Genomic DNA, 27,558 nt, shown 5'->3' on the forward strand with positions numbered 1-27,558 from the left:
TGGATCAGGGCATCTTAATAACCCCTGCCCCCACCATCTGGTGGGTGACTAGTAACGTTGGAGGGAGTTAGGACCAGGCATGTCCATGTGGGGCACCTGAGCCCAATGGGTGCAAGGCTCCACAGAGTGGGTAGTGGGGCCAGGCATGGCTGCGACCACCTGAGCCTGGAGGGGTGTAAGACCCTGGGGAGAGTTACCCAGCTACAAGACAGGGGCAGGGTCTGCTCAGTATTTTGCAAACTGCCCAGCGCTCACTCGGATAAAGGTAGCAGGAGATGCCTGAAAGACCTCCTGCTTGCTGATTGGGGAACAAAGAGAATGAAGCCTGAGTGAAGGCAGGGTGTTGGGGCCCCAGGGAAAAGGAGGGGGCGGTACGAGCGAGGCCCAGCAAAGGCAGTATGAGAGAGACCATGTGAGAGAGAGTGGTGTGTGAGAGACCTCAGTGAGAAGGAGGTGGTCTGAGTGTGGCCCATAACAGAACAGGTTGTGAGAGGCCTAAAACTGTAATGAGTTGGGCCAGCCTCAGGCTGGAGCTTTACACAGCTTTTAAAAACATCTGTAAGGCACGGGACACGTAAGGGGAGGTAGGCGCATGTACTCAAGGCCCTAGACAGGGCCAGAAAGAGCAGCCTCCTGCCTAATTTAAGACCGTAATTACTTAACAAGGTGTGGCAGGTGAGGTAGGCGGCAGCATGCCTAGAGGCAGTGGGAGACCAGCACTGTGGCTGGCTGGGGAGCTCCCACATTCGCCACAGTCATCTTGGGGGATTCTGCCATGAATGGATCATAAGATCTGGAAATAAAACATATCAGCTAGAGAGTATGACAATTTCTACATGAAAAAAATATCAGCCTGTCAACTTATTCCCAAGCATACATTTTGTTTCACTTACAACTAGTGAACTAATAGGAATGCCACTTATTTAAAAAAAAAATTAGAAGCACCTAATTGTTCCCCTTTTGATGGATCTTTTGTTTCAATTCCTTCTTAAATATAACTGCTACTGCTTCTGCCACAAATAGGACTGGTTGTATATTTGAGAACTCATATGCTACTAATGTATTGCTCCAGGAAGTCCTGTGATTTTGGTTGGTTAAAATGAATTAGTAGTTTTCTACCTGGAGTCTCTCAGTATTGCCATAACAGAGATATACAATTTCTAAAGAACTCTTTCCTAATCAAGATGGATTTAACATTCATAATCCTAAAGTCAGAGAGTGAAAATTATACAGTTTCTTGGATTTTGAAACTGTATCCCATTTACTTAACCTTCAGCAACAGTATAATGTATACCATGTGAGTTAAGATTTTTACTGAGGAATGAAGAATAACTTTATAACAGCTGAGGATGTTGCGTACAAAATGAGAATTAATTTACTGATCTGAGAAGAATCAAATACTACATTTTTAAACTAAATTTGTCAGTGGGATAAATAGTTGTAATGTTACCTCTATCCTATTTAAAATCCAGTCAGTAATCCTAAATTATATTGATGCTTTCAAGCAAATGCCCAAAGTAGTGACCATTATATATGTAAGTGATTATGTTGACTGATAACTCTGTAGTGAGAAAAGACAGTATTAGGGAGCTTTGAAATGAGAGTAACTGTTCCCCATGACTGAGGTTATTTGTGAGGTAACCTAGTGATATTCACGTTGTAACTTTTGGTTACCATATTTACTCGAATACAATACAGAGATTTTCCCGGAATGGGGGGGGGGGAACCCCTCATCTTATATTTGCATACAAGGAAATGTGTATCATTAAACTTCTGCCAAAAGCAGCATGTGCTCAGTAATGGAAACTAACTCTGAAGTTGATTAAATGCAGCCAGAACTGAGCATGACTTTAAAACACGTGGCCCACACTGGGCAAGCATGCTGATAGGAACCTACCACGGGGATAGGTTAGTGCAGCCTGTCTGAGTACTATATATAATAATGCCCATTGTACTGAGTCTGCTTTAGCACTAGCTCTTTTTCAAGTCATGGTGATCTACTACATTGAATGCATTTTGTTATCTTCTTCACTGCCACAACTGAGCTGTGCCTTTCTTTCCCACTTTCAATAATTTCTGTTTCTTCACCAGCCTTAAATATCTGGCAAACGTTCCCAAATGGGACCCAAACAGTTCATCCAGAATCAGAGTCACTTCCTGTCTTAGCCTCTCGGACATGATTAGTATGCCCCCAGCTCCGTGAGGTGGACCCTGCCCAGGTTGCCATGTGCTGCATCTGCATAGAAATTTTTTTGGAGGGTCCTAGGACTTGTGACAAGGACACCTGGTTCCAGTTGTGATGGGGGCTAATTAGCACGTGGTTCCTTTGGTGGGGGGAATCTGGAGTGTACAAACCTGCTGACCAGTGCTCAGCTATGGAGTCACCATGGCTTAAAACACTGTTGACTCTGTTGGGGCCTAGCCCAAAAGTATGGTAAATCCATGAGCCTTTTGGCTTTGGATTAAAATCAGGAATAGTTTGTGCTATATGTGGTAGGTATAAAAGTGCTGCTTAAAAGTGTGTCTATGGAGTTCCTGTACTAAAACTTGCAGTAAGTTCAGAAAATGTAAAATAAATCAGTTCTGGATGAACTACATCTATGGCTACCTGTGAAGCAAATTGCTATAGGTATGTCTGCTTTAAGGCCAGTGTTTTCAAATTTGCCACTTACTTCCATGTGCTCAGGGAGGGCAGGGTTGGACAGTAAAAGGGAGGGGAGGGGCTGCAGGGAGAACAAGTTGTGGGGGCAGAATGCAAGGGGGCCCCAGATTTTAGGGATGTACCAATAGAGATTTTTGCGGCCAATACCGATAGCTGCATTTTAAGGCGGCATATCGGCCGATACCAATCTGATTTCTGATACCAGCCCAGAAGTTTGAAGAGCTGCATGCAGCTGGTTAGTCTGGTGTGGTGGAAGGGGAGGGGGGAGGGAAGGGGCATGGGAGGGGCAGATAAAGAAAGGTCCCCGCGGTGAGGGAGAAGTGGGGCAGGGGCTGGAGCAAGCGCTGCCCAGCCAGGGCGGGGTGGGCATGGGATGGAGCTGTGGCTTCTCAGGAGGATATGAGGAGGGGGGGTGCAGATCCTGCTGCTGTGAGCTGCTCATTCGGGACCTGCTGTTTCGGCACTTACCTGCTCATCCAGCGGCTCCTGCCGCTTGTCCGGGAGAGCATGGGGGGGGGCAGAGCGGGGGTGCCCCCGGATCTGCACAGGGCAGGCTCTTTCTTGACCACCCATCCTGCCCTGCACAGATCTGGGGGCATATGGCTCCCACAAGCCCTGCTGGACAAGCGGTGGCAGCAGGCAAGCACCGGATGAGCAGGCAAGCGCCAGACCAGCGGCTCCCAGACGAGCAGCAAGAAGTGGCAGGAGCTGCCCCCCCATTTCCTCCCTGTGCCCCCTGGATGAGCCACAGCCCTGTCCCACACCTGACCTGCCCTGGCTGGGCAGCATTTGCCCCAGCCCAGCCCCACTCTTTCCTCACTGCGGGGGCCTTGATCTGCCCTCCCACTTTTACATCAATTGCCAATTGCTCAAATCACGAGAAAGAACTTATGAGGGAGGATAAGTCAAGATGCCTTCTTTATTGATTAAGCACTTAACACACACACACACATTCATACTCCAATTTCTGTTCTGTGCTTATATACATTACCAGTCTTATCAGGAGGAATCCTGGTTTTATCTGATTAAAAAATCACAAATTCTCTGACAAAACCTCCCAAATCCATTATTAAAATTAAAAGCCCCCTGCAGCACCCCCCCCAGCCCTGCTGGTGCCCCTCACTGCTCCCGCAACAGCCCCCCCCACCCTACTCATGCCTCCTGTCCTCCACCCACAGTCCACAGAGGGGGCCCTCAGCTGCCAGAGCTATGGGGCCAAGGCCTCAAGTCTATAGCTCCCCGCTCCCAACAGCAGGTAACTGCAGCAGAAGCAGCATGGAGCCGGCTCCCTGACTGCTGCTGCCTGCTGGGGTGGAGGTGGGGCTGGCTCCTGGCTGCCCGTCAGCCCTGCCTGTGGCTTCAGCCATGAACTGCATCCCCCTGCCCTGCCAGAGGGGCCCCCTGCAAGCCCCACTTACTTCAGGTTCCAGGAAAAGAGTGAGGCTGAGCTGAGCCGAGCGGAGCCATGGCTGATGGAGAGCCTCAGGCCCTGCCCTTCCCCTCCCCCTCCCTCTCTGAGCAGGGCTGGGGTTTCCTGCTCTGTTTGCAAACAGGTTTTGCAGGCTGGGGCTCAGCCAGCCTGCAAAGCTGTTTGCAAAAGCAGGGAATCCACAGGTTTCTCTGCTAAAAGGAGAAATCTGCATTTTCTATGATGAAAAGGGGAAATCTGTGGTTTTCTCAGTTTTTCCGTGGAAAACGGAAAACCCAGATCCCTGCTTATTAGTACTTGGATCAACCTAGTGGCCAGCCGAGTTGATCATGAGTAGGAGCTGGGCTCCTGCTGGTCCATCTTGTCAGATGAACTGTTGCTTCAGGTTGACATGCAGAACAAGACCCAAAATCAATATGTCTCACCCCATCTTTTATAGCCTTGTCAATTCACCCAGTCCTTTAGGTTTTTGCTGTGTTATGACTGTGTTCTTCCTTGCAGGTTGATTGCCATTGTTCTCTCACTGTTCTGGGGCAGATTCTTCTTGTTTTGGTCTTTTATCTGTCTGCATTCTTCAGCCAGTCACCAGCTGATGTTTTACTTTTCCACAAAGTAAAACATTTACTCTATGTTCCAGGAAAATGGTTCCCCCACCTGTCCTGCCAATCTGCTGATTGTTGGGATAGATGAGGGGTCATTCTCTTGGGGCTCTGGGAGAGCTCCAGCCTTTCACCTGCTTTCTGCATGAATGGAACATCTGTACGTGGCCACTGTCAGATCCTCCTTTGAGGATGCATACCATTGCATTCAATAAGGGGAGCTTTATCGACACTTAACTTATCGGATCGCTAAGGGCCAGATCCTAATCGATCTCTAGGATGGCTCCAATAAGGCATTGCAACATGTACATTTCAAGCATCTTATCCCATCCTGGTTACTGAAATTGAAAAGTTAGGTGCTTAGGCTTCCTTTGTAGTGAAGGGCAATCTGCTGGCAGTAGTGGTTGTCTCTTCGTTGGCCAGGAAGTCAGAAACCCAGTTTCTAAGCTCTCCTCTGTCTGAAGTGACTCAAGGCACATTTCCCACTTCTGAGGAATACACCCTAACCAGAAGGCTGTGGGAACAGGTACCTGCTCATCTCATCTGCTGAACCTGGCTTAATGGGCAGGAAAGACTGAGAGAGTCAATGAGTCTGTATACAGAAGAACCAAGAGGGAACATGACTTCCTAACCTAGTAGTTAAGGCATTCATTTGTATAGGAAGGAGTCTAGGAGAGGATTCAAGTCCACATATTCCAGGTCCCAGGAGAGCATCTCAATGCCTCCACCTCTTCTGTGAAAACACAAATGCAAGACAATAAAAAAATATCCTTCCAAATAAATATGTTTTGCCTAGTCTTGTACGTGCTTGGGAATCTGTATTTCTTAGCTCATATTTCTGATATACTTAATTTAACATCATTTAAGTTTTGAATGACAAAAAGTAGAAGAGCTAAATTATTTTTTAAAATTGTGATGGAATATTTTTGCTGTAATGTGGCAGCCATTTTTGGAAAGAACTTGTTTACCACTTGTTGAGTGGGTAAGGTAACTAGTAGGGTGAAAGTGCTAGACTTTAGGAAAGCTGATCTCAATGCACTCAGGCGATTAGTCAAGGACGCACTGCAGAGTAGGAGTTTTGAAGGGATGGGAGCCCAAGAAGGGTGGCTGTGCCTTAAGGAAATGATCCTTCAGGCACAAAGCAAGACGATCCCCGAGCGAGGCAAAAAAGGGAAAGGGGCCAGGAGGCTTCCCTGGCTGACCAGAGAAATCCAGGGCAGCCTAAGGGCCAAAAGGGGAGCACACAAAAAGTGGAAACAGGGTGAGATCACTAAAGATGAATATACCTCCTCTGCTCATGCTTGTAGGGAGGCAGTTAGGCGGGCCAAAGCTACCATGGAGCTGAGGATGGCAACCCAAGTAAAAGACAACAAGAAATTGTTTTTTAGATATATTGGGAGTAAAAGGAAGGCTCAGGGAGGAATAGGACCCCTGCTAAATGGGCAGAAACAATTGGTGACAGACAGGGGGGACAAGGCTGAACTCCTCAACGAGTTCTTTGCCTCAGTGTTCCTAAGTGAGGGGCACGACAAGTCTCTCACTGGGGTTGTAGAGAGGCAGCAGCAAGGCGCCAGATTTCCATACGTAGATCCTGAGGTGGTGCAGAGTCACTTGGAAGAACTGGATGCCTTTAAGTCGGCAGGCCCGGATGAGCTCCATCCGAGGGTGCTGAAGGCACTGGCCGACATCATTGCAGAACCACTGGCGGGAATATTCGGACGCTCGTGGCGCACAGGCCAAGTCCCGGAGGACTGGAAAAGGGCTAACGTGGTCCCCATTTTCAAAAAGGGGAGGAAGGAGGACCCGGGCAACTATAGGACAGTCAGTCTCACCTCCATCCTTGGTAAAGTCTTTGAAAAAATTATCAAGGCTCACATTTGTGAGAGCCCGGCAGGGCACATTATGCTGAGGGGAAACCAGCATGGGTTTGTGGCGGGCAGATCGTGCCTGACCAATCTAGTCTCTTTCTATGACCAGGTTACAAAACGCCTGGACACAGGAGTAGGGGTGGATGTTGTATACTTAGACTTCAGGAAGGCCTTCGATACGGTATCCCACCCCATACTGGTGAACAAGTTAAGAGGCTGTGATGTGGATGACTACACAGTCTGGTGGGTGGGGAATTGGCTAGAGGGTCGCACCCAAAGAGTCGTGGTGGATGGGTCGGTCTCGACCTGGAAGGGTGTGGGCAGCGGGGTCCCGCAGGGCTCGGTCCTTGGACCGATACTCTTTAATGTCTTCATCAGTGACTTGGACGAGGGAGTGAAATGTACTCTGTCCAAGTTTGCAGATGACACAAAGCTATGGGGAGAAGTGGACACGCCGGAGGGCAGGGAACAGCTGCAAGCAGACCTGGATAGGTTGCACAAGTGGGCAGAAAACAACAGGATGCAGTTCAACAAGGAGAAATGCAAAGTGCTGCACCTAGGGAGGAAAAATGTCCAGCACACCTACAGCCTAGGGAATGACCTGCTGGGTGGCACAGAGGTGGAAAGGGATCTTGGAGTCCTAGTGGACTCCAAGATGAACATGAGCCGGCAGTGTGACGAAGCCATCAGAAAAGCCAATGGCACTTTATCGTGCATCAGCAGATGCATGACGAATAGGTCCAGGGAGGTGATACTTCCCCTCTATAGGGCGCTGGTCAGACCGCAGTTGGAGTACTGCGTGCAATTCTGGGCGCCACACTTCAAAAAGGATGCGGATAACCTGGAGAGGGTCCAGAGAAGGGCCACTCGTATGGTTAAGGGCCTGCAGACCAAGCCCTACGAGGAGAGACTAGAGAAACTGGACCTTTTCAGCCTCCGCAAGAGAAGGTTGAGAGGCGACCTTGTGGCTGCCTTTAAGTTCATCACGGGGGCACAGAAGGGAATTGGTGAGTATTTATTTACCAAGGCGCCCCCAGGGGTTATAAGAAACAATGGCCACAAGCTAGCAGAGAGCAGATTTAGATTGGACATTAGGAAGAACTTCTTCACAGTTCGAGTGGCCAAGGTCTGGAACGGGCTCCCAAGGGAGGTGGTGCTCTCCCCTACCCTGGGGGTCTTCAAGAGGAGGTTAGATGAGTTTCTAGCTGGGGTCATCTAGACCCAGCACTCTTTCCTGCTTATGCAGGGGGTCGGACTCGATGATCTATTGAGGTCCCTTCCGACCCTAACATCTATGAATCTATGCTGTTCTTAAACCAGATCAGAGAGCAGTTTAAAAATGTTTGTGTTCGAGATCTGGGATACAATTTGTGTGGCTTTTTTTTCCCTTCAACCAGTCCTCATAAATAGCGATGGTCTCTCTGCAATAATATTGCTGCCAAACATATAAATATTGGGTGGTTATCCTGACTTCTTGTAATTTCTGAAAGTCTTGTGGTTGGATATTTTTGCAAGATCTCCAGCTTTAGTTTGGATAAAACCAGAAATACTTCAAAAACAGTCGTAAACAGTTTTCAACATCCTGGTCTGGGCTTGAAAATGAAGCTACATATAAAAATAATGGTTCCTTATTTCAATGTATGCTTCCAGCTCTTTGTAAGAACATTATTGGTTTTTATTAAATAAATTCTTACCTTGCAACAGGCTTTCTCTCCCAAACCCGATAGATATTATAGGCATAGTCTGGAATATGCTTGGGTCAGTTCATATAAAACATGATATGAATAAAATATATGTTCAGAAATTCCAATAAATGTCTTGTCCTATGCATTAGATGTACAGAACTCAGTCTTACAGTCCTTATGCATTAAAGACGATGAGTCTTTGGTATTGAAAAACTAGCCATTACAGTTGTCCGTATTATACAGTAAGGGTGGTCAAGCAGGGCATGAGCTCCAGATGGTGCCTAATGGTGGATTTCAGAATGAATATAACAGGGTTGACCACCCTCCATCTCACAGGTCCTCCCCTCTGCCGTTTACCTTCCCTGCATCAGGTCTGGCAGTAGGAAGGACAGAATAGGAGTGGTGTGTAGTGCAGGAGAAGCAGCTAGGAAGATGTCACTTCCTGCCTCTCTCTCTTCTTTTGCTGTTTAAAATCGATGTTTAAATGGCCACTTGACATACATGGCAGCAAAAAAAAGAGCTAACATGTCCCATAGCAGCAAACCTCCCACTCCCACTCCTGCCTCCTGCACTGTATGCCACTGCTGCTGATCTGCTGTCCCTGGTACTGGAGCCAGAACTAGAACCTGGGGACCAGAGCTGGCCATGACACCTCTAAAATTATATGACAACTAGATTTTGTTTTTATAAACTAGTTAGACCTAGATATTGCTTACATCATAATGATATATCAAACAACTTCATTTCTGTTTTGTTGGAGGAAAAATCATCTGCTGGCCAGATTCTGTTTAGTAATAAATTTAGATTTGCCCCAAATACAAGCTTTTAAGGAGTACAGTTGTGGATGATGTTATCATGAGGTATCCAAGTCACTGTTTGCTGGATTGAAAAATGCTATCATAGAAATTTTCTTTGATACAGAAAAATACGTGATTCCTTTTTTTGTCCTGGGATTGCAAGAGCACGTTAAAGATTAATTGAACTTTTATAAGCCAGAGTACCTTAGGAATTATAAAGCCAGTGAACTGTAATTGGGTTTGACGAGTAGGTTTATTTTACAATTAATAATGAGATTAGTTTGGAAACCTTAGAAGTTTGCAGGACTAAAAGAATATTGATGATTGTCTCTGATGTGACCGAATTAAATATGTAATGGCTGTTAAGAGGACATGTATACCTGGAAGACAGGAAATATTAGAGCACAGAAGTAAAGAAAAATGTTTGATGTTCAGTATATTCAATTTGCCATGGACTCTAATCCTTAGAAGGTTTTCTTAATCTTTCATTCTTGTCTTTTCCTTATCCCCAACCCTATGTAGACCCATACTGGAGAAAAAGAGAAAATCTGCCCTTACTGTGGTCAGAAATTTGCAAGCAATGGAACACTGAGAGTTCATATTCGGAGTCATACAGGTACAGTATTATGTGGAAATTGAAGAAAAACTTCTCCAAGCTATATAAATATTCTACAAATATATCATGCTTTTCAAGGGGAGGTGTTTAGGTTATATCTACGACAGGCTGGCACTGTGTTCTAGCTTGGCATGCCCAACTAGGACAGCTTTTGACATGGTCTGCCCTTGCACACATGCCACACACTCCAAATCTGGAAACATGACATTGAAGGTCATTTGGGGTCCTCTCTTAGTGGCTTCCCACAAGATTGCTAGAGATCAAGACCTTGAAAGTGGCCACAGGTTGACACAACATCTTATGCTAAATTTAGTTAAGAGTAAGTGAATGGAAAAAAAAGATCAGTCAGACTATTCTGGTTTGAAATCCTGATTTATTGAACACATAAGCAAAACCAATCTTTAAGCAAGGATTTAAATGCAACACTTCACTTTTAGACAAGTCCTGACAATCAATACAGATATTCTTACATAAGCCTTCCAATAGATACAGTGGGTTCAGCTGGCCAGACGTTCCTCACACCACCAGGGTTCAAGTACCTGTTGTTTTTTGTCCTGTGTATTGTTCTCTCCCCAAGCTTTAAGTCCTTTTACAGTTCTTATATAGTGGTCCAGTGTAAACTTAGTTCTTCCATGCAGTTTCCTGACTTAGCATTGACAGCTGTAGTTACGATTTCTTTTTACCATTTGCCTAATCAGCCTTTTCTGCTCATGTGCTTTCTTTATACATAATCAAATGCCTTTTAGCTGTTCATTTTGCAGCACTTGTGTTTAGCTGTGTGTGCGTGTATAAATCTCACTAATTGTGAGTAAATTTGCTACCTACAAATGCATGTAGCAAATTTACTCACTAGTAGTTACTGCGCAGTAGTGCTCATGTAGATGCCTGACCAGGAACAAATCTATTCCTGGTCAGTGAGCCACCAGGGGGCAGGAGATTGCTCCGTGCCCCAGCAGCTGCCTGCTACCAGGGTAGGGGGACATAGTCCCTGCCCGGGCTTCACCACTGGAGCCCAGGCAGGGGCTACGTACCCCTGTCCCAGCAGCCGGGAGCTCAAAGCCCCCTGCTCTGAGATAACAATCGGGGAGCATGTGCTGGGAGAACCTTATCTCCCAGCCCCTGCTTCACTATCGTGATCATGGAGCAGGAGGTTGGGAGATCCTTATCTCCCAGTGCTAGCTCTGCAACAGCAGGGCCAGTGCTGGGAGATGAGGATCTCCCAGCATCAGCCCCACAACAGTGATGCTGGCGCTGGGAAATAAGGATGTTCCAGTGCCGGCCCTGTGATTGTGGAGCTGGCATTGGGAGCTTCCTGCTGGTGGAGGATGGGGATCCTGTTCCCTGCCCAGGTCCATGATCACAGAGCTGGGAGCAGAACAACCTCTCCAGCCTGTTCCCCACCCAGCTCCGTGCTCATGGAGCTAGGAAGGGAACTGACTCCAGCCCCCACCCTGCAATTACAGAGCAGGGGCTGGGAACTGTCCTGGTTGCGCAATCAAGGCATGGGGCTCAGAAAGAGCTGTAGGGGTGGGGCAGGTCCCAACCTACTGCCCCATCTGCTGGTCGGGCAGCTAGTAGTAAGCCCATAGCTGGGCAGGGAATCCCCTCCCAGCCAGGACCTCGTGGCTAGCTGTCTCACTGGTGGATGGGGCAGGAGGCTGGGACCTTCCCCTCTCCTGCAACTCTTTCCAAGTCCCCTACTCCAATCGGGGAGCTGGTGCTGGGAGTTCCCTGCTCTGGGACGGGGACAGAAGCAATGTCTCAGCCCTGGCCAGGAGATGGCTGTCTCTTGGCCCACTGCTTCCTGCCAGCCCCTAGACTAGTACTCAGGGGGAGCCTCGAGCTCTCCCTGGTAGTCACAAGGGCCCACTGCAGAACCACAGGAAGCGGGAGCAGTCTGCTGCTTGGAGTGTATTTGTAATGTGTAAATGCCTGACCAGGAGTGTTTACTCACAAGTAAACTGATCTCAGATCAAATGAATATGTACACATGCCCACTGTGACGTATTTGCTTTTGCATTCAGTTAATTCTATCAAGATACAAAATGGATATTGCTTATGCTAAGCATTTTGCTAAAGCAGCTTTCAGGCATACAACCAGATTATTTTCACCACTGTATTTCTGGGTTTGGAGTATGTGTGCAGAGGTAAGTGGGCAGCATTCACTACCATTCTTCAAATGTAGGAACATATGTGATTTATATGTAATTATGTAAGACTATCCATTTGTCTATGAAATCATTTTTCTAACTACCCATCTGGGTCTTAGTGCCAGCATAATTTAGTCATATCCTGCTGGCCTTTCTTGTTTTATACTATGAGACTTCAATGAAGTTATGACAATTTATAGTCACTAACTCAGTAACTTAAAGCAAGCATGATTTGGCTTTTAGCCATTTGAGCTACTGTCATGGCTCCATTGGTTAAGAATTGTATGCTATCAAAAATGGGATTTGATGAATTACCAATTGGCTAGAAATTGATACCAAAATGAAAGTTTTGACTGCCCTGCCAGTAAAATGGTCATTTCTATTATTTTGATCATATCTTTGACGTGATACCTCTTACTGGCCAAGTGGCAGACACGTTTCAGAATCTACCTAATGCTGTATATTAGGTCCAAGTGGAAGGATCCTCTTGGCTCCTATCTGTTGCATTAAGTGAATGGACATGGGTCACTATTCTGACCCCTGGCAATTCTTTTTTCGCAGTCAGGAGAAATGGATTGTCTGATAACGTGGCTACTTTCCACTAGAGGAAGAAGTTCCTTGTTCTGCAGACTTTGTGATGGAAATATGTTTTGGGTCCTGGGAGAGGGACTTGGAAATATTCAAGCCTTCAGAAAGAATTTGATTTGAGAGTTGGCAAAAGGTTAAATTGAAACCATATTTGAAGCTCAAAATCTGAAAAACACTTAAGCAAGGGGCTCTGATATGCACCCTTTCAAATTTCAGAGAAAGTGTAGTCGGTTTGAACCCATTGGGTCTGAATTTGTCCCTACCCATGGTTATAGTTCCTGAGTTAGATCTGAAACCAGGTTCCAGTTTTGATACACCTAACATTTCACAAAAGGTATACAAAATCTCATCAGTATAAAATTCAAGCCTAGATATCCAGCCCTTGACCTCAGGTTCTAACTTTAGCCAATATCTGTATCAGGTCCAGTCACTTGCTTGATAAACTCCAGTAGTACAAAGATGGGTTGGCACATCGGGCGCAGGTGCTGGGCACTGCATAAAGGCAGAGAGAAGGAACAGAAGGGAGGTGAGGGGCCACCTCAACCTCCTGTTCTCGCCTCCCCAGCACTATAAACCTTGTTGCAGCAGCTCTGGCCAACATCAGGGAAAGTGCAGCACGAGCAACACAGGAGAGAGAGGGAGGGAGGAGCATCCTGGGAAATATAACCTCTGTTGCTGAGAGGATGTCATCTTTTTGCTGCCAAAAATTGACTTTTTTTTTTGACTGCATGACACATGTCAATGGCAAAAAAAAAAGAACAAAAAGATGTGACAGCACCCTCTAGGAGCAGAAAAACTCCAGTGGCTGCCAGCACTGCATGTTGTCATCGCCACTGCTGTCCCCGCTACCTGCCAGAGCTGCAACCATTACAGGGAAGGGGCAAAGTATACAGGGAAGGAGGTACAGGGGACTTCCAAGGGCATGGTACTAGACAGTTACACCTCTGATAAGCTCATCTCAAGTCAGAGTTTCTCTTGCAACATTTGTCTTTATTATGATGTCTTTATATCTAAGTGTGTTCATATGTTGGATGGTTTATTTAAAAACAAACTGTTGTTTCATAGATTTCATAGACATTAGGGCTGGAAGAGACCTCATGAGATCATTGGGTCCAGCCCCCTGCCCAAGGGGCAGGAAGTCAGCTGTGATCAAATCACCCCAGCAAGATAAGGATCTAAGCGTTTCTTAAAGGTATTCAGAGTAGATGCGTGCACCACTTCTGTGGGGAGTCTATTCCAGACTCTGGAGACTCAGACAGTAAAGACATTTTTTTCTTATGTCCAGTCTAAAACCGTCTTCCAGCAGTTTGTGACCATTAGGCCTTGTCTTCCCTTGGCATGCCCTGGTGAACAGATGTTCTCCTAGTTCCTGATGCACACCCCTTATATACTTATAGGCTGCCACCAAGTCACCCCCAAGCCTTCGTTTCTTCAGGCTGAAGAGTTCCATGCCTCTCAGACCCTCCTCATAAGGCCTGTTCTCTTGACCTCTAATCGTGTGTGTGGCTCTCCTTTGGACTCTAGAAAGGATGTGGAGAAGCTTTCAAAAGTGTGGAGCCCAGAAATGGATGCAGTACTCCAGCTGTAGCCTCACCAATGTCAAGTAAAGCGGGAGGATGACTTTTTGGTTCTTGTTTGAGATGCATCAGTAGATGCAAGCCAGTTTTATTTGCTTTGCCAACTGCAGCATCGCATTGGTAGCTCATGTTCATTTTGTGGTCAATCATGACCCCCAAGTCTTTTTCGGTCATGGTGCTAGTGAGCCTATAACTATGATGGGATATTGTCTCCTGAGGTGGAGCACCTTGAATTTCTCTGTGTTGGATGTCATCGGGTTTTGATCTTACCACCTTGCGAGCCTGTCCAGGTCATCCTGAATTCCCAGCCTATTCTCTAGTGTGACCACACTTCACCATAATTTGGTGTCATCTGCGAACTTAGCCAGTCCACTTCTGACACCCAAATCCAGATCATTTATTTATCCAGTTTGCTATACATTTATACAGCACTTATACAAGCATGTTGGTTGTACTGGTAGATTCCACTTAGCAGAGATGGGGTGTTCATTTTAAGGAGCTGCCAGGTAGCTGAAAAAAAGTTGTTTTGGAATGCTTTGCTTCCAGCATAAAGGGAGATAGATGTGAGTTTGACACACGAAGCTGCAGCTAACAAATAGACTTTCTATTACAGTCTCTTAACTTTTGTTTAAACAGATTTGGCTTGGAGGAAAATGACAGAATGTGTATGTTTAATCATTTGGCTTTTTACTGTTTGACAAAAGTCTTAATCACTTCTGTCTATCAAAGCTACCTGTTAAGATCAACACTTCTTTATTTGTTGGATGTACAAATAATGATGAGACAGGATAATGAGACCAACTAAAGAGATTAATTTAATTTGCATTTTAAGCTTTTAGTCTTTGCTAAATTAATTGTTTTTGAAAGTTAATACTCATGACATCTATAAAACAGAATTCTGCTGAGATTGCTTTCCCTTTTATTTAAGTAAATAGTAAGCAGAAACACAAAACGCACTCAAGTCAGAGCAGGGAAGATGGTGTGGTAGTTTCTCTTTTTCTGGTCATGACTCCAACTCTTAAGCTCTTCAAGCCCCTTCTGCCCAACCTCTCTCTTCTTGTCTTCCACTTGGTCTCTCTCTCTCCTGTCCTCAGTGTCCATTCCTTCAACAATGACACTTGCAGGGTGTGGTGGGGAGCAAATGATCTAGACATGTAAGGAGCCCAGTGTAAATTGATGAACCAAAATGTTTAATTTCAGAATGAAATGAAATTATTTTAACTGAAAATGTCATTTCAAATTAATGTAGAAGGCTGGGTAGATTTGTATGAGCCTGGGCTCAATTCATTACAATAATTTTAAATTTTAATTTAATTTTCAGTTAATATCAACTGAAAAGATTTCATGTTAACTTTTAGAAAAACTTCATTTTGAAAAGTCTAAAATATTACCTTTCAGTTAGAAATGGTGAAGCTTCTTGTTTTGGCATCAAATTGAATTATTTCTGAATTATGAAATTCTGCAATGATTTTTAGTATTTTAACTTTTCTACCCATTTTGAGGTGGAAACAAATGTAGAAATATCAGATTTTCCTGAGAGAGAACAGTTCTACTTTTAGACCAGTTCTACTGATTAGAGTGTAAATGATCCATAGCTTGAAAGATATTGCTTTGGAGAAGTCTCTCTTGTACATAGTAATCCATAAAAGAAAATGTAATGTTAATTCTTTTAGCTGTTGTTTAATACATGGCACTTGTTCTTGAATATGTGCACGCTTTCTCAATTAGTAGTTTTTAGAATAAGGCTCTGTAAATGAGGCCTAGCGGTACGTGGCCTCTAGCAGAAACTGTGCTGGTTGGGGTGAGTGACAATGCCTGCGTGTGCATGTGTGTAAGAACGCTGGATGTTTGCGTCTGAGCTTGGCATGTTGCTCTGTAATTCATCATCTGGGTTTCCAGCTTTGCAGTGACAGAGACAGCACTCTGTAGGTCAGCTGAAACACTATAGCACATTCTCCCCCTGCTATATCCTGTTGGTTTATGGCTTCTGAGGGTCAGAAGGAGCTGGGGTTAATTCAGCAAAGGAATCCTCTGACTGTGACATAAATTCCATTGGTTGTTCATAAATTGTGAAAGAAATTCTATGAACTGCTTTTTGGGATTTTAAAGCTATAGGCCAGAAGGTTAATTACTTGCCTGAAGTTTCAACCAACTTCCAGTGCTAACAGTTACCGGCTGTTGTTTCTTATTTTTTAGGTCTTGCTTTACACACAGATATTTAAATATAATCATGGCTGTCTTATAGTTTTTAAAAAAATCGTTGTGTGCCTAATCTAATTGATTATGGGTACATCTATCTTTGGGGTACAATACAGGGAGTTGCAGTGTACCAGTTTGATATGGGCAGTTTAATTTACAACTACTGTTTTCCAATACATAGAAAAAAAATACTGTGAGTGTAAAATTATTCCCACTTTATTATACTATATTTGGAAGCTGGTGAAGTACATGTAGTGATCTTCTGAAAACTGTCTTGTAGATGACAATGGGTTAAGTATAGAGAGGTAGCTTTAATTCCTTGAGTCAAAGACTCAGTACAGATCAGTAAAAGTCCAAAATATTGTTGAAACATTTGTGATTTTTTTTCCCTTCATTTTATATCCTTTTTTATTAAGCCATAGCACATGGTATAAGTTTCCTATGTATTAAGTGTGCTGCTCTCTTTAAAAATCTAGCTTTCATTCTTGGAAAAAAAAAAAAAAAGATTCCATTGGGATCAAATTTGGTGTCTATGTATGAGTTGTATTAAAATAAAAGCTACGAAAACCTTAATTTCTACATTTTAATTGTAAATGTATTAAGGTTTATTTGTCTAAATGTTGAACCATTGCATTAGTCTGTGTTTTTGTAAGTATGTTTTCAAATATGTTTTGTACAATCATATTTGAAGATTATATTTTTCCCTTTACAAGAATCTGGCTGGCTTTAAAAAGTTATATTTTATTTTTAATTACACAAAAACTACTTGATAACTTTGTATGATAATAATTAAAGGCGAATTTGACTTGACAGTTTAATACTAGTTAACATGACATGTACAGACACAAAAGTCCCTGGATGGAATGCAAATTAAAAAAAGAGTTAATACATGCAGAAATAAATAGTATTTACATTATAAAGTTGATATATATATATATATATATATATATATATATATATATATATATATGTATGTATGGGGATATATGTATGTATGTATGTATGGAGAGAGAGAGATATCTATAGATAGATAGATATAGATATATATATATCGAGATAGATATAGATAGATAGGTGATTTACAGTATATTACATGTACGAAAACCCTTAAGATCCTAAACTACTTCAAAGTTTTCTCTGCAAATTTAATTTCCAACTATTCTTTACATTTAAGTTAATCAAAAAATAAAAAGGCACATTTTTTCAATATTCTTCTATTATAGTCATAGTATGTGCAAACATTTAGTAATCAATACCTAATCCAGGAAAAAAGTGTAAATAGTTTCATTCTATTCAGTAACCAATAGATGATCCCTCTCTCTCATCTTTTGAGAGAGAGAGAAAGAAAAGCATAAAACCCAAAGCTATAGTCTCTGCATTCCTAAACCTTTCAGTTTATTCATCATTGTCCTATTTCTCTTCATGGCACAGCAAAATCTTTAAAAGTACCTGCAAAGTCTCATGTGGCTGTCAGTTTCTTGTTGTCTGCTACTAGTGGATGAAAAAGATACATTCTTGTAAAGGATAGTTTTCTTGAATGCAACTGACATCTTTAGATCAAATGAGTTATACCAGCTAATTGATTGATTAATGTACATAGTTTGAAAGAGTACCAGCGCTCAGTTCACTGAGGTCATAGATTTTAATACTTCTTTCATGGGGATGGAAAATCACTTCATTTAACTAGAAAAGTATCAAACTGTTCTTTAAAATAACATACTTCATGGTTTCTGGTGACCAACATTATTAATTCATTTATAAGACAGGTAAAATTCTGTATCTGTTAAATCATTTTGTTACTTGGTTTATTGCAAAAATTCAGATAACTTTTTAATAAACTGTCAGAAATTTAGTTCTTAGTAGCCTTTAATTCTTTTAACAACAAACCAAACCCCTAACATATCACAGAAATTGTAATGACCCCAACCAGATAATCATTTATTTGAGGCTTATATGTTTACAATTGAAAACAAGATTCTTAAAATTAGTTTTTTAAATGTAACTTCTTAAAATGATCTAGAATTTTGAACTGAATTTAAACTAAAAGGAACCCTTTTAATATAATACAGCTAATCCTGTTTCTACAAAATTAAAATCAATTGCAAGAATATCACTTGTGCCTGAAGTCTAAAAGAGATGGGTACTTAAAAGTAAAAGATATAGAAAGGTTTGGTGAAAGCAATTGCATTCCTTTGCTCTTTTGGAATGAATTATTTCCAAGGATTTTTCTCTTAAGTAGATTTAATTGTGGGTAGGAAACAAACAAAAGCTGTTCTACTTTTCCCTGATGGCAGGAAAATATGTAATTGTTGCATCTTGGCTGGAAACATTGACAAACATGAAGGTTCCCAATAGGAGCGTCTACACGAGACATTTACTGTGCAGGTGACTAATTAGCTGCTCAGTAAATGTCATATGTACCCCTGTTAGGCTGAAGTAAATTACTGTGGAGTAAAAAACTCCACAACGGCACGCATGTAGATGCTCCTCTGGCTGGCTGGAGCATGAAGGTGCTTCAGTGTAGGGGCTACCTGCCAGCTAGCCCTGTACCGAAGCACCCTTGAGCCAGGTTGGAGCAGCCCCAGACTGACAGGCTGACTCCCTGCCAGCTGGGGCTGCTCCAACCCAGCTTAATGTGTGGCGCTCCCAGGCACATGTGCACACATGGCACCCAGGATCAATGAACTCCAGAGCGATAAGCTCCAAGGCTAATTCACGTGTAGTAATGGCACATGTAGATGCACCCAGTGTTAATAATCAGAGGAGCAAAAAAGAGCACATGATAATATATAGTGTCTTGTATTCAGAGCTTCCCAGTCCAAGCCATGGTTAGAATAAAGAAAACATATCTTCTTTCCAAGAAACCATCACCACAAGAAACTCTGCTTGCTGTGACCCTTTCCCTCATTCTCACAGGTAAGAGGGGAGGTAGTTAGCCATCATAGTCTCAAGTCAGGCAGAAGACAAAGTAGAGGTACACCTTATAGGCTGACTGGATCAGAGACATATGCTTTTGTGAGCCACAGCTCACATCATCAGAAGCTTAAGCATCACTGATTCAGTTAGTCTGCCTCTATCTTGCCTTCTGCCTCACAGGTACCAATCATTGCAATCAGTGCAGGTTCTCTTCTCTCAGCTCAGTGAAGGAATTTAACTCTTTGCTTATCTAGCTGAGTTTTGGGGGAAGAGTGATGTAATAATGTTTTTTCCAGCTCTGGTCTTTCTTGGGAACCAGAAATATTGGAAAACTTGTACTGGTATGAATATGCTCAGTTCTTGGTGTGGAAAGCTGTTCCTGAATGTGTTCTTTCACCCTTTTCAAAATGGACGTGTCCAATGACAACCTTAAACAATTGATAAGAAAGCAGACAGGCAAGACATTTGGGAAATATTTGGGGAATGATTGGAAAGTGCTCTTGCTACCTGACTTTGTATCTGTTACTATGCTACTACTATTAGCGGGGTTTGTAAACAGAAGTACTGGTTCACTCCTGCAATACTGGGCTGTTTGGATTGACTTAGTTTGGTTTTTCTTGTTTCCCTAGGTAACATTTTCAAAAGGGCTGAAGTAGCAAAGATGCTTCTGAAACTTTGTCTTCAAGTCATACAAGTGCCACTTTTACACAAGGAAAACATTAAATTAGCTTCTTGTTTCAAACAAAAATGAGATTTTTGTCTCCTTTGATTCAACATGATGTTTTACACTGAGCTTTGGCTTTGAATAATTAACCCGATAGCATCTTAAAGTAAGCCACAGTTGAAGAAATGCTAGAGAAACCAATACTTAAGCATTTAACCTCTACAGAATTTTGCTGTCTGGCAATTTTTGACTCACATTGTCTTTATGCAAGTTAATGGCACTGTGTCAGATTTCAGTAGGAGGAGAATCTGTTCATAATATGTGAGAAGTGATCCCCTCTGTGTATTTATAAAATGGCACTTAAATGGAAGTTCTAGTTATGTATGCAGCTGTGGAGAGACAATCCCCATGTATTTCAGTGGGAGCTCCAGGTATTGAACAGTAACAGCACAGGACAAATGTGCAAAGTTGTCAGGCAATCTGTCTGAAGAGATTAAGTTCTAAGCATATGTCACAGATTATAATTTTGTTCCGCCCTTTAACCTTTTGCCCATCCCTAGTTGTTGCAGAATGCTGTCATCACCCCAGATTACCTCTGACTAAGAAGAACTCTTGAAACTCCCTTTCTAAATTACTCTATTGATCATCTGGGAGGGGTGCCGCATGTGGAATCCAGATGGCCCTCTGCCTTAGCATTCCTCCCCTAGAGATTTCTCTCTCTTCTACCAGAGTGGTGTGGTGATAGTAGATTCTTTCCCCGTGTACTTAGCTTCCAAGTTAGGTGTTTTAAAAGAGGGCATTTCAGAGTTGCAATTTTAAAAAGTTCTTTAGAAAATCAGCTCTTAATATAATATTCTTGAAATGACTTAATGGAAACCTTTTGTAATCATTATCATATGAATTCAATTGTTGGTCACTATTTGACACAATGAGATACTACACACCATATGGTAATGTCTGAATATCCTTAGCAAAAGGCAGGAGTTGGTCCCTGCTACATTTAAAAAATAAAATAAAATAAATTGCTTTTAAATTACTTACCTAGGGCCTGATGCAATGCTCAGTGAAATGAATGGAAATCTTGCATATGACTTTAGTGGGCATTGAATTGGGCAGAATCAGCATTCAAGATAGACTTTCGTAAATTTGGCTCTAACCTAACTTCCAATTAATATAACACATTCATTGTCAATCCCTTAATTCCTGGATGATCTCTACTATGGCTCATTGATGGGTCATTATGTGACTTAAGAGTCCAGTCCTTGAGCCACAGAGCAGTCCATAGAAATTGCAGCTCTTTTCACCTGCCTATAGCCTATCCACCAGAAGGAGAATAGGCGGTAGGCCAGGATTTCTCTTCCTTTCCTTCCTCCACTCTCTCTTCTCTGCTTCAAGGTTGAGATAGTCTACCTTAAAACAGGCAGCTGCTTGGCTGAGGTTGCAGCACCATTGGAGTCAGTCAGTAACCAGCTCCTCACAAGTCTTGACATTGGCATCCATTTTCTTGAATGTGCCTTCAGTGTGTCCTTGTAGTATTTCCTCTGACCACTGCAAGATTTCAGGCCATTACTAAGCTGGGAGAAGAGCACTTGTTTTGGGAGTCGAGAGTCAGACATCTGAGCACAACATCTGGTGCAGTAAAGTTGGTGCTTGAGTATCATTGACTCAGTGCTGGTAACACTGGCTTTAACAAGCATGCTGGTATTTGTGCAGTGATTTTTCTAATTTGATGTGGAGGATTTTCCAGAAGCATCACTGGTGATACCACTCTAGGTTTTTGAGATGATAATAGGTCACCCATGTTTCACATGTGTAAGGAGAGTGGGGAAGGATAACTGCATCAGAGACCTGGATTTTAGTGTCTTTCCAGAGGTCGTGATGAATAAAAACATGCCAAAGCACTTTCCCAAAGGAGTCACATACACACCAGATCCTGTGCTGGATCTCCTCATCAATATTCACTCTCTCAGAGAGGTGGCTACCGACTTAAGGGAAATCCTTGACTATCTCCAGGGTCTTTCCCTCAATGATAATTTGGGAAGTGAGTGGTCGCATTCATAAAAAACAACAACTTAAAACCCTCAAAAAGGAGGACATAAGCAAGATAAAACGTATTTAAGCTTTAGTGAATGTAACTGAGAATTGCATATCAGTGAGTGACCAAGTTATTAATGCTTCAGTAGAGTAGATACCTCAACTGGGCACTGAGACATCCTTTTAAAGATGCCTCATAATGTTAGCACTGTTATGTGTGCAAACATCTACATATGATTCACAAGATAAACCTGCCGATTTCGAATAGGAATCCATAAAGTCAAAAAACCAAGGATTTCTCTATAATTTTTCTATAGTCAAAAAATGAGTGAAAGCTAAGAGCTAACATTTTCTAAGGGGTGCATTGAGTCTAAATAGGTTGAGAACCAGTGTAAAGGATTACTTTTAAGATCTCCATGAGACTGCCTCCCATAATAGTGGTTTATCAAGTGGAAGTCACATTTGTGACCCTCATCACTGTGCCTCTCTGTGTCCTTTGATCTTTTTCTCTTATCTATTTAGATTGCAGGGTTTTCAAATTGGATACATGCTCTCACATTATGAGTTTATATGGTGCTTAACAGAATAGGACTTTATATTACTGTAATACCTTTTCATAAAATGTTGATTTTTTTTTTGAGCCTTATATATGCGACTGTCATAGAGCTCAACGTTTGCCAATCTGTTATTCTAATGATTTTAAGACACATTTTTGCCCCCAGTTTTTTTCAGTTAACCTTTTTATAACCAGCCCAGAAAGCAGGCAATAAATCTTAGCAATATCAACACACGTGCTTGCTTTTTTACCAAAGAAGACATTTGAACATAGCTACTAAACTCTTGTGCAACTTTGTAATAAGGAGTGAGTATTGCTCTTTCCTTACTGTTATGCTTTTACAATATGTCTGAAATTTGGACCATATTCTGTTAACTGACTTGTACTGTATGGCTTTTTACTCTACAAGGGCTTCTATTGAAATCAATTGAATTGCTTATTGTATAATGTATTGTGTAATAAAAATGAATATGGTAGAATCTGAGGTTTAAGCTAAGGAAGTACAGACTAGATGAAAGTCCTGTAAGGTAGATACATAACTGATTGGATTGGACTGTCCTGCTCAATGAGTAGTCATCAATGGTTCTAGTTGGGAGGCAGTATCAAGTGGGGTTCTCTAGGGGTCTGCCCTAAGTCTGGTGTTGTTTAATATCTTCATTAATGATTTGGATTGATAGGGTTGAGTGCACACTTAAAATCTGTGGATGACACCATTTGGGGTGAGCATGTAGACGCTGTGGCTGTTAGGGCAAGGGACAATGATCTCAAGTGACAGCAGAGGAAATCTGGATTGGCAATTAGGAAGAATTTTGTGATTAGTCAGGCATTGGGACAGGCTACCTAGAGAAACTGTGGAATCTCCATCCATGGACATTTTCAAGAGCAGGTTGGATAGACACTTGTCTGGGATGGTTTAGTCAGAGACGATGCTGTCTTAAGCAGGGGGCTTAGAATCAGAGGATCATAGAAAATCAGGGTTGGAAGGGACCTCAGAAGGGCATCTAGTCCAACCCCCTACTCAAAGCTGGACCATCCCCAACTATATCATTCCATCCAAAGCTTTGTCTACCTGGATCTTAAAAACCTCTAAGGATGGAGATACTACAACCTCTCTTGGTAGCCTGTTCCAGTGCTTTACTGTCTTCCTGGTGAGAGTTTTTCCTACTATCTAACCTAAACTTCCCCCTTGAAGCCACATGAAATCATTGCTGCTTGCCCTATCATCTGCCACCACTGAGAACAGTTTAGCTCCATCCTCTTTAGAAACACACTTCAGGTAGTTGAAGGCTGTTATTAAATCTCCCCTCAGTCTCCTCTTCTCCATACTAAATAAATCCAGTTCACTCAACCTCAACCTTTCCTCAGAAGTCATGTGCTCCAGCCCCCTAAATATCTTTGTTGCCCTCCACTGGAGTGGGAGGTCCAAATTGGACACAGTACTCTAGATGTGGTCTCACCAGTGCTGAGTAGAGGGTAATAATCACTCTTCAATCAGCTGTCAACACTATTAATGCAGACGAGTATGCTGTTAGTCTTCTGGGCTGTTGATTCATATTCAGCTTATTGTCCACCATAACCCCCATATCCTTTTTTGCAGAGCTGCTGTTTAGCCGGTCAGCCCCCAAACTGTACTAGAGCATGGGATTGTTCTGTCCTAAGTGCAGGACTTTCTACTTGTCCTTATTGAACTCCATGAGACTCTTATACTCCTCCTTAGTTGTTTGTCCACGTGTCCACTTCTTGTAAACTTCTTTTTTGTGTTGAAATCACTGAAGAGTTCCCTGCTAAACTGGTCTTCTGCCATACTTGCTTCTCTTCCTGCGCATAAGGATGGTTCATTCCTGCACCCTCAGTAAGGTTTCTTTAAAATACAGCCAGCACTTTTGGACTCCCTTCCTTCTGAAACTAATCTCCCAGGGTATCCTACCCATCAGTTCCCTGAGTGAAGCAAAGTCTGCTTTTCTGAAGTCCATGGTCCTTACTCTGCTGCTCTCTTTCCCTCCTTTCCTCGGGATCCTGAACTCAATAATCTCATGGTTGCTGCTGTCCAAATTGCCATCCACTTCTACATTCCCCACCAATTTTTCCCTGTTTGTGAGCAACAAATCCAGAACAGCATGGCCCATAGTTAGCTTCTCCACAGCTTGTACCAGGAAGTTGTTCTCAACACTCTCCATAAGCTTCCTGGATTGCTTGCACACTGCTGTATTGCCCTCCCATCAGATATCAGGGTGATTGAAGTCCCCCTTGAGAACCAGAGCCTGTGATCGGGGAAACTTACACTAGCTGTCTGAAGAAAGCCTCATTTACCTCATCATCCTAATCTGGTAATCTATAGCAGACACCCACCATGACATCACCTGTGTTGCTCTTCTCTCTGACCATGACCCAGAGACCTTCAACAGGCCTATCTCCAGTTTCATGCTGGAGCTCTGAGCAATAAATCTTATAGCTCTTTTACATATAGCACAACTCCTCATCCTCTTCTCCCCTGCCTATCCTTCCTGAACAGTTTATGCCCATCCATGACAGTGCTCCAGTCCTGCGAGCTATCCCACCAAGTCTCTGTGATTCCAATTACATCATGGTTCTGTGGCTGTACAAGGACTTCCAATTCTTTCTGCCCATTTCCCAGGGTCTGTGCATTCATGTACGGACATCTGAGGTGACTAGCTGATCGCCCTACTTTCTGCATTCCTTGTGAGGTCCTTTCCAGACCTACTTTCCCATGATCCTATAAATGCATCATCTAAATGTTGATACAAAATCCCATATGGCTTTCAATCATATAATTGTTTTTAATAATCCTTGTATTAGGATTATATTTATTTTTATTATTGTAAAAGCTTTGCTGTTGTTAACTAAATTCTGGGAGTAGGGTGTTCAGACTTTCAATTATCTGAAAATCCTTTTGTGTCTTTTGTTTGTGGATTGTTTATTTAAGTTTTTTTTTCAGAGATACTTGAATAATTTGTTAAACAGTTTGCCTTTGACACTGGGGATGCAATAGTGAAATATAACTAGAAGAATAGCTGCAGATTTTACTGCTTTTGTCACTCAAGTTTGTTATGATCTTTTATTGGCACACATTGTTTTTCTAACTTACACAGAACTTTGCATTCATAACATTACTTTTGGATTGGCTGGGAGTTTTATCATTTATTACAGCAATAAATGTAAACAATGAATGCTGATACATGAAGAGAGCAACGTTCAGATTGAATAGTATAAATCATGCTGGTTTACACAGGTCTTAATAGCGGAGTGGAAGGTGTTTCGTTTACAAAAATTACACTCCTAAAGTGTGTAGACATGAGGAATTGAACTTGTTTTTTTAAAAACATGTTATTTGTCACAAATATTATTTCATGTACTAAAAATAATATTTGGGAGCAAAGAAGTGATTTTTTTTCATTATACCATTTTTCTCTGTTAACAAAAAAAATTAGTATCTTCCTTTTAAATAAAGATTGGTACTTTAAAACACATTAATCTATTGCTTACTGAAGAAATATTGAGTAGACCACGAAATGGCCTTATTCCAGAATTCTGGTTCTCAGAAGTCTTACCTTCAGTCTGCCTTGAAACTTTGAGTTCAGTGGCATCCATGTTAACAGTGTTTTTAACCTCAGAGATTCTTAATCTGGACACTTTGTGAAGAATTGTAACACAAACTTAAATATTTATATGTTTTCAGGGTACAAGTCTTACTAGAAGTAAATCCAAACAGAAACTGACTTTGCTGTATAGAAATACATGATGTGTTACTACATCTCCCTTTCTTTATTTTTCTCATAAGTTTGTAACTCTTTAGAGCTAAGGAAATATTATAGGAGATGTACCTCCTGGGAAACATAAGAGAATGCTGAAGTTTTTAATTTCCTAACATTTTTCATCTTATTTTTAATCTTTTTCTATGAACACAACAGATCAATTCCCTTCCTAATCTGAGAAGATTTACATCTCTAAGTATTTATTGTGGGGGAAATGACCTGAAGGTAGGCTAGGAATTCCAATTTTTACAATTGACTTTTGGTGGTCTTTGGTTGATTGAAAACAAATCCCAAGGCATAGATGCATAATGTCACCTTCCCAGCAGCTTTGATTATATTGCATTGGCTCCTCCTGTTATTTTTTCTGATACATCTTTACTTTCTCAGTGTGTGAAAGCCTGTCACTTTAAAAAGAATGAAATATTCTAGGAGGAAATGTAATACTTTGGCAGAAACTTACAGAAATCACATAGGAAGAATATATAAGGTTCATTACTTTGATTGCATCTTGGAAGCAAAATGTTTTTCCTCTCAGAGAATAATTTTTGTTCTTTCTCGTTGTCGTCTTATTTGTGTTGCAGCACTATGTATCCTGAAAGATTGCAAAGCATTCTCTAGTAGCTGCATATTGCACCTTCACAATGTAGCCAGTAAAGCCAAAACTAGTATAGATTTGTATTCTAAGACTGGCAAGCACTTATTCCTCCAAGCTTTATATCATGAAAATGTATTATTGGTAGTATTAGGCAGTAGAAGTAAGAAGGCAGTCTAAGTAGATGATCCAACAATTTTGCCCAAAGTAGAGAATAGTAATTATAACCAGTTACTGATGCTAACACCTACTCACTGAGGCATATGTCATTCCTGAAACATGGTATGCAATGTCATTTATTAGTAAAAAATGTCAAGCAAACGCTTTTAGCTAATGACACACACAGACAGCCACACACATTCATGTTTCTGGGTCGTTACAAAGAAGCTAGGAAGCTAGATGGGTTGTTCTAAAGGTACTGCAATTGCAGTTACATATTTGGCTTTAATAGAATCTCCAAGGATGTGTTTGTGAGAGGAGGTGAGTTGTACAGTTTACTTGTATATGTATATGTCTAAACTTGGGTGAGACAAAATTTTAAGAAGTTTAGCTGCAAAAAGGAAAACAGAAATAGTTAAATCTAAGGTGGAATATGTTATTGAAGATGAAATGAAATGTTTTATTGACCATTGCTGATTATGCTGTAATTTCAGTGAGTAAGAATGCATGTATAAGTCATTAGATTGTGAGGTAAGAATAACTTGTTTCTCCCACTAATGCAAAACCTCAGTCTTTCTGTCTGTTGAACAATAAAAAGGAGATTACAATTCTCAACTGAATAGGAGAGAGTTGTATGGTGCAGATTTACAGTACCTATAGCTGATCAAAGGCAGTCCTTATCAGGCATAACATG

General features: G+C 42.0%; 1 protein-coding gene across 9 annotated transcripts in view; it reads left to right on the forward strand.

The window, feature by feature from the left end:
- PRDM5 (PR/SET domain 5) overlaps positions 1 to 27,558 on the forward strand; it is a 169,839-nt gene that overhangs the window by 104,516 nt on the left and 37,765 nt on the right. For all 9 annotated transcript variants that reach the window (XR_009459853.1, XR_009459852.1, XM_059722090.1 and 6 more), the window contains one exon: positions 9,563 to 9,656. Coding sequence is in view for 7 of the 9 variants with exons in the window: in XM_059722090.1 (XP_059578073.1) it covers positions 9,563 to 9,656 (94 nt within the window). In the remaining 2 variants the exon portion in view is untranslated. The remainder of the gene's footprint in view (positions 1 to 9,562; positions 9,657 to 27,558) is intronic.

Source organism: Alligator mississippiensis, chromosome 2 (assembly GCF_030867095.1).
Source record: "Alligator mississippiensis isolate rAllMis1 chromosome 2, rAllMis1, whole genome shotgun sequence".
Lineage (NCBI taxonomy): Eukaryota > Metazoa > Chordata > Crocodylia > Alligatoridae > Alligator > Alligator mississippiensis.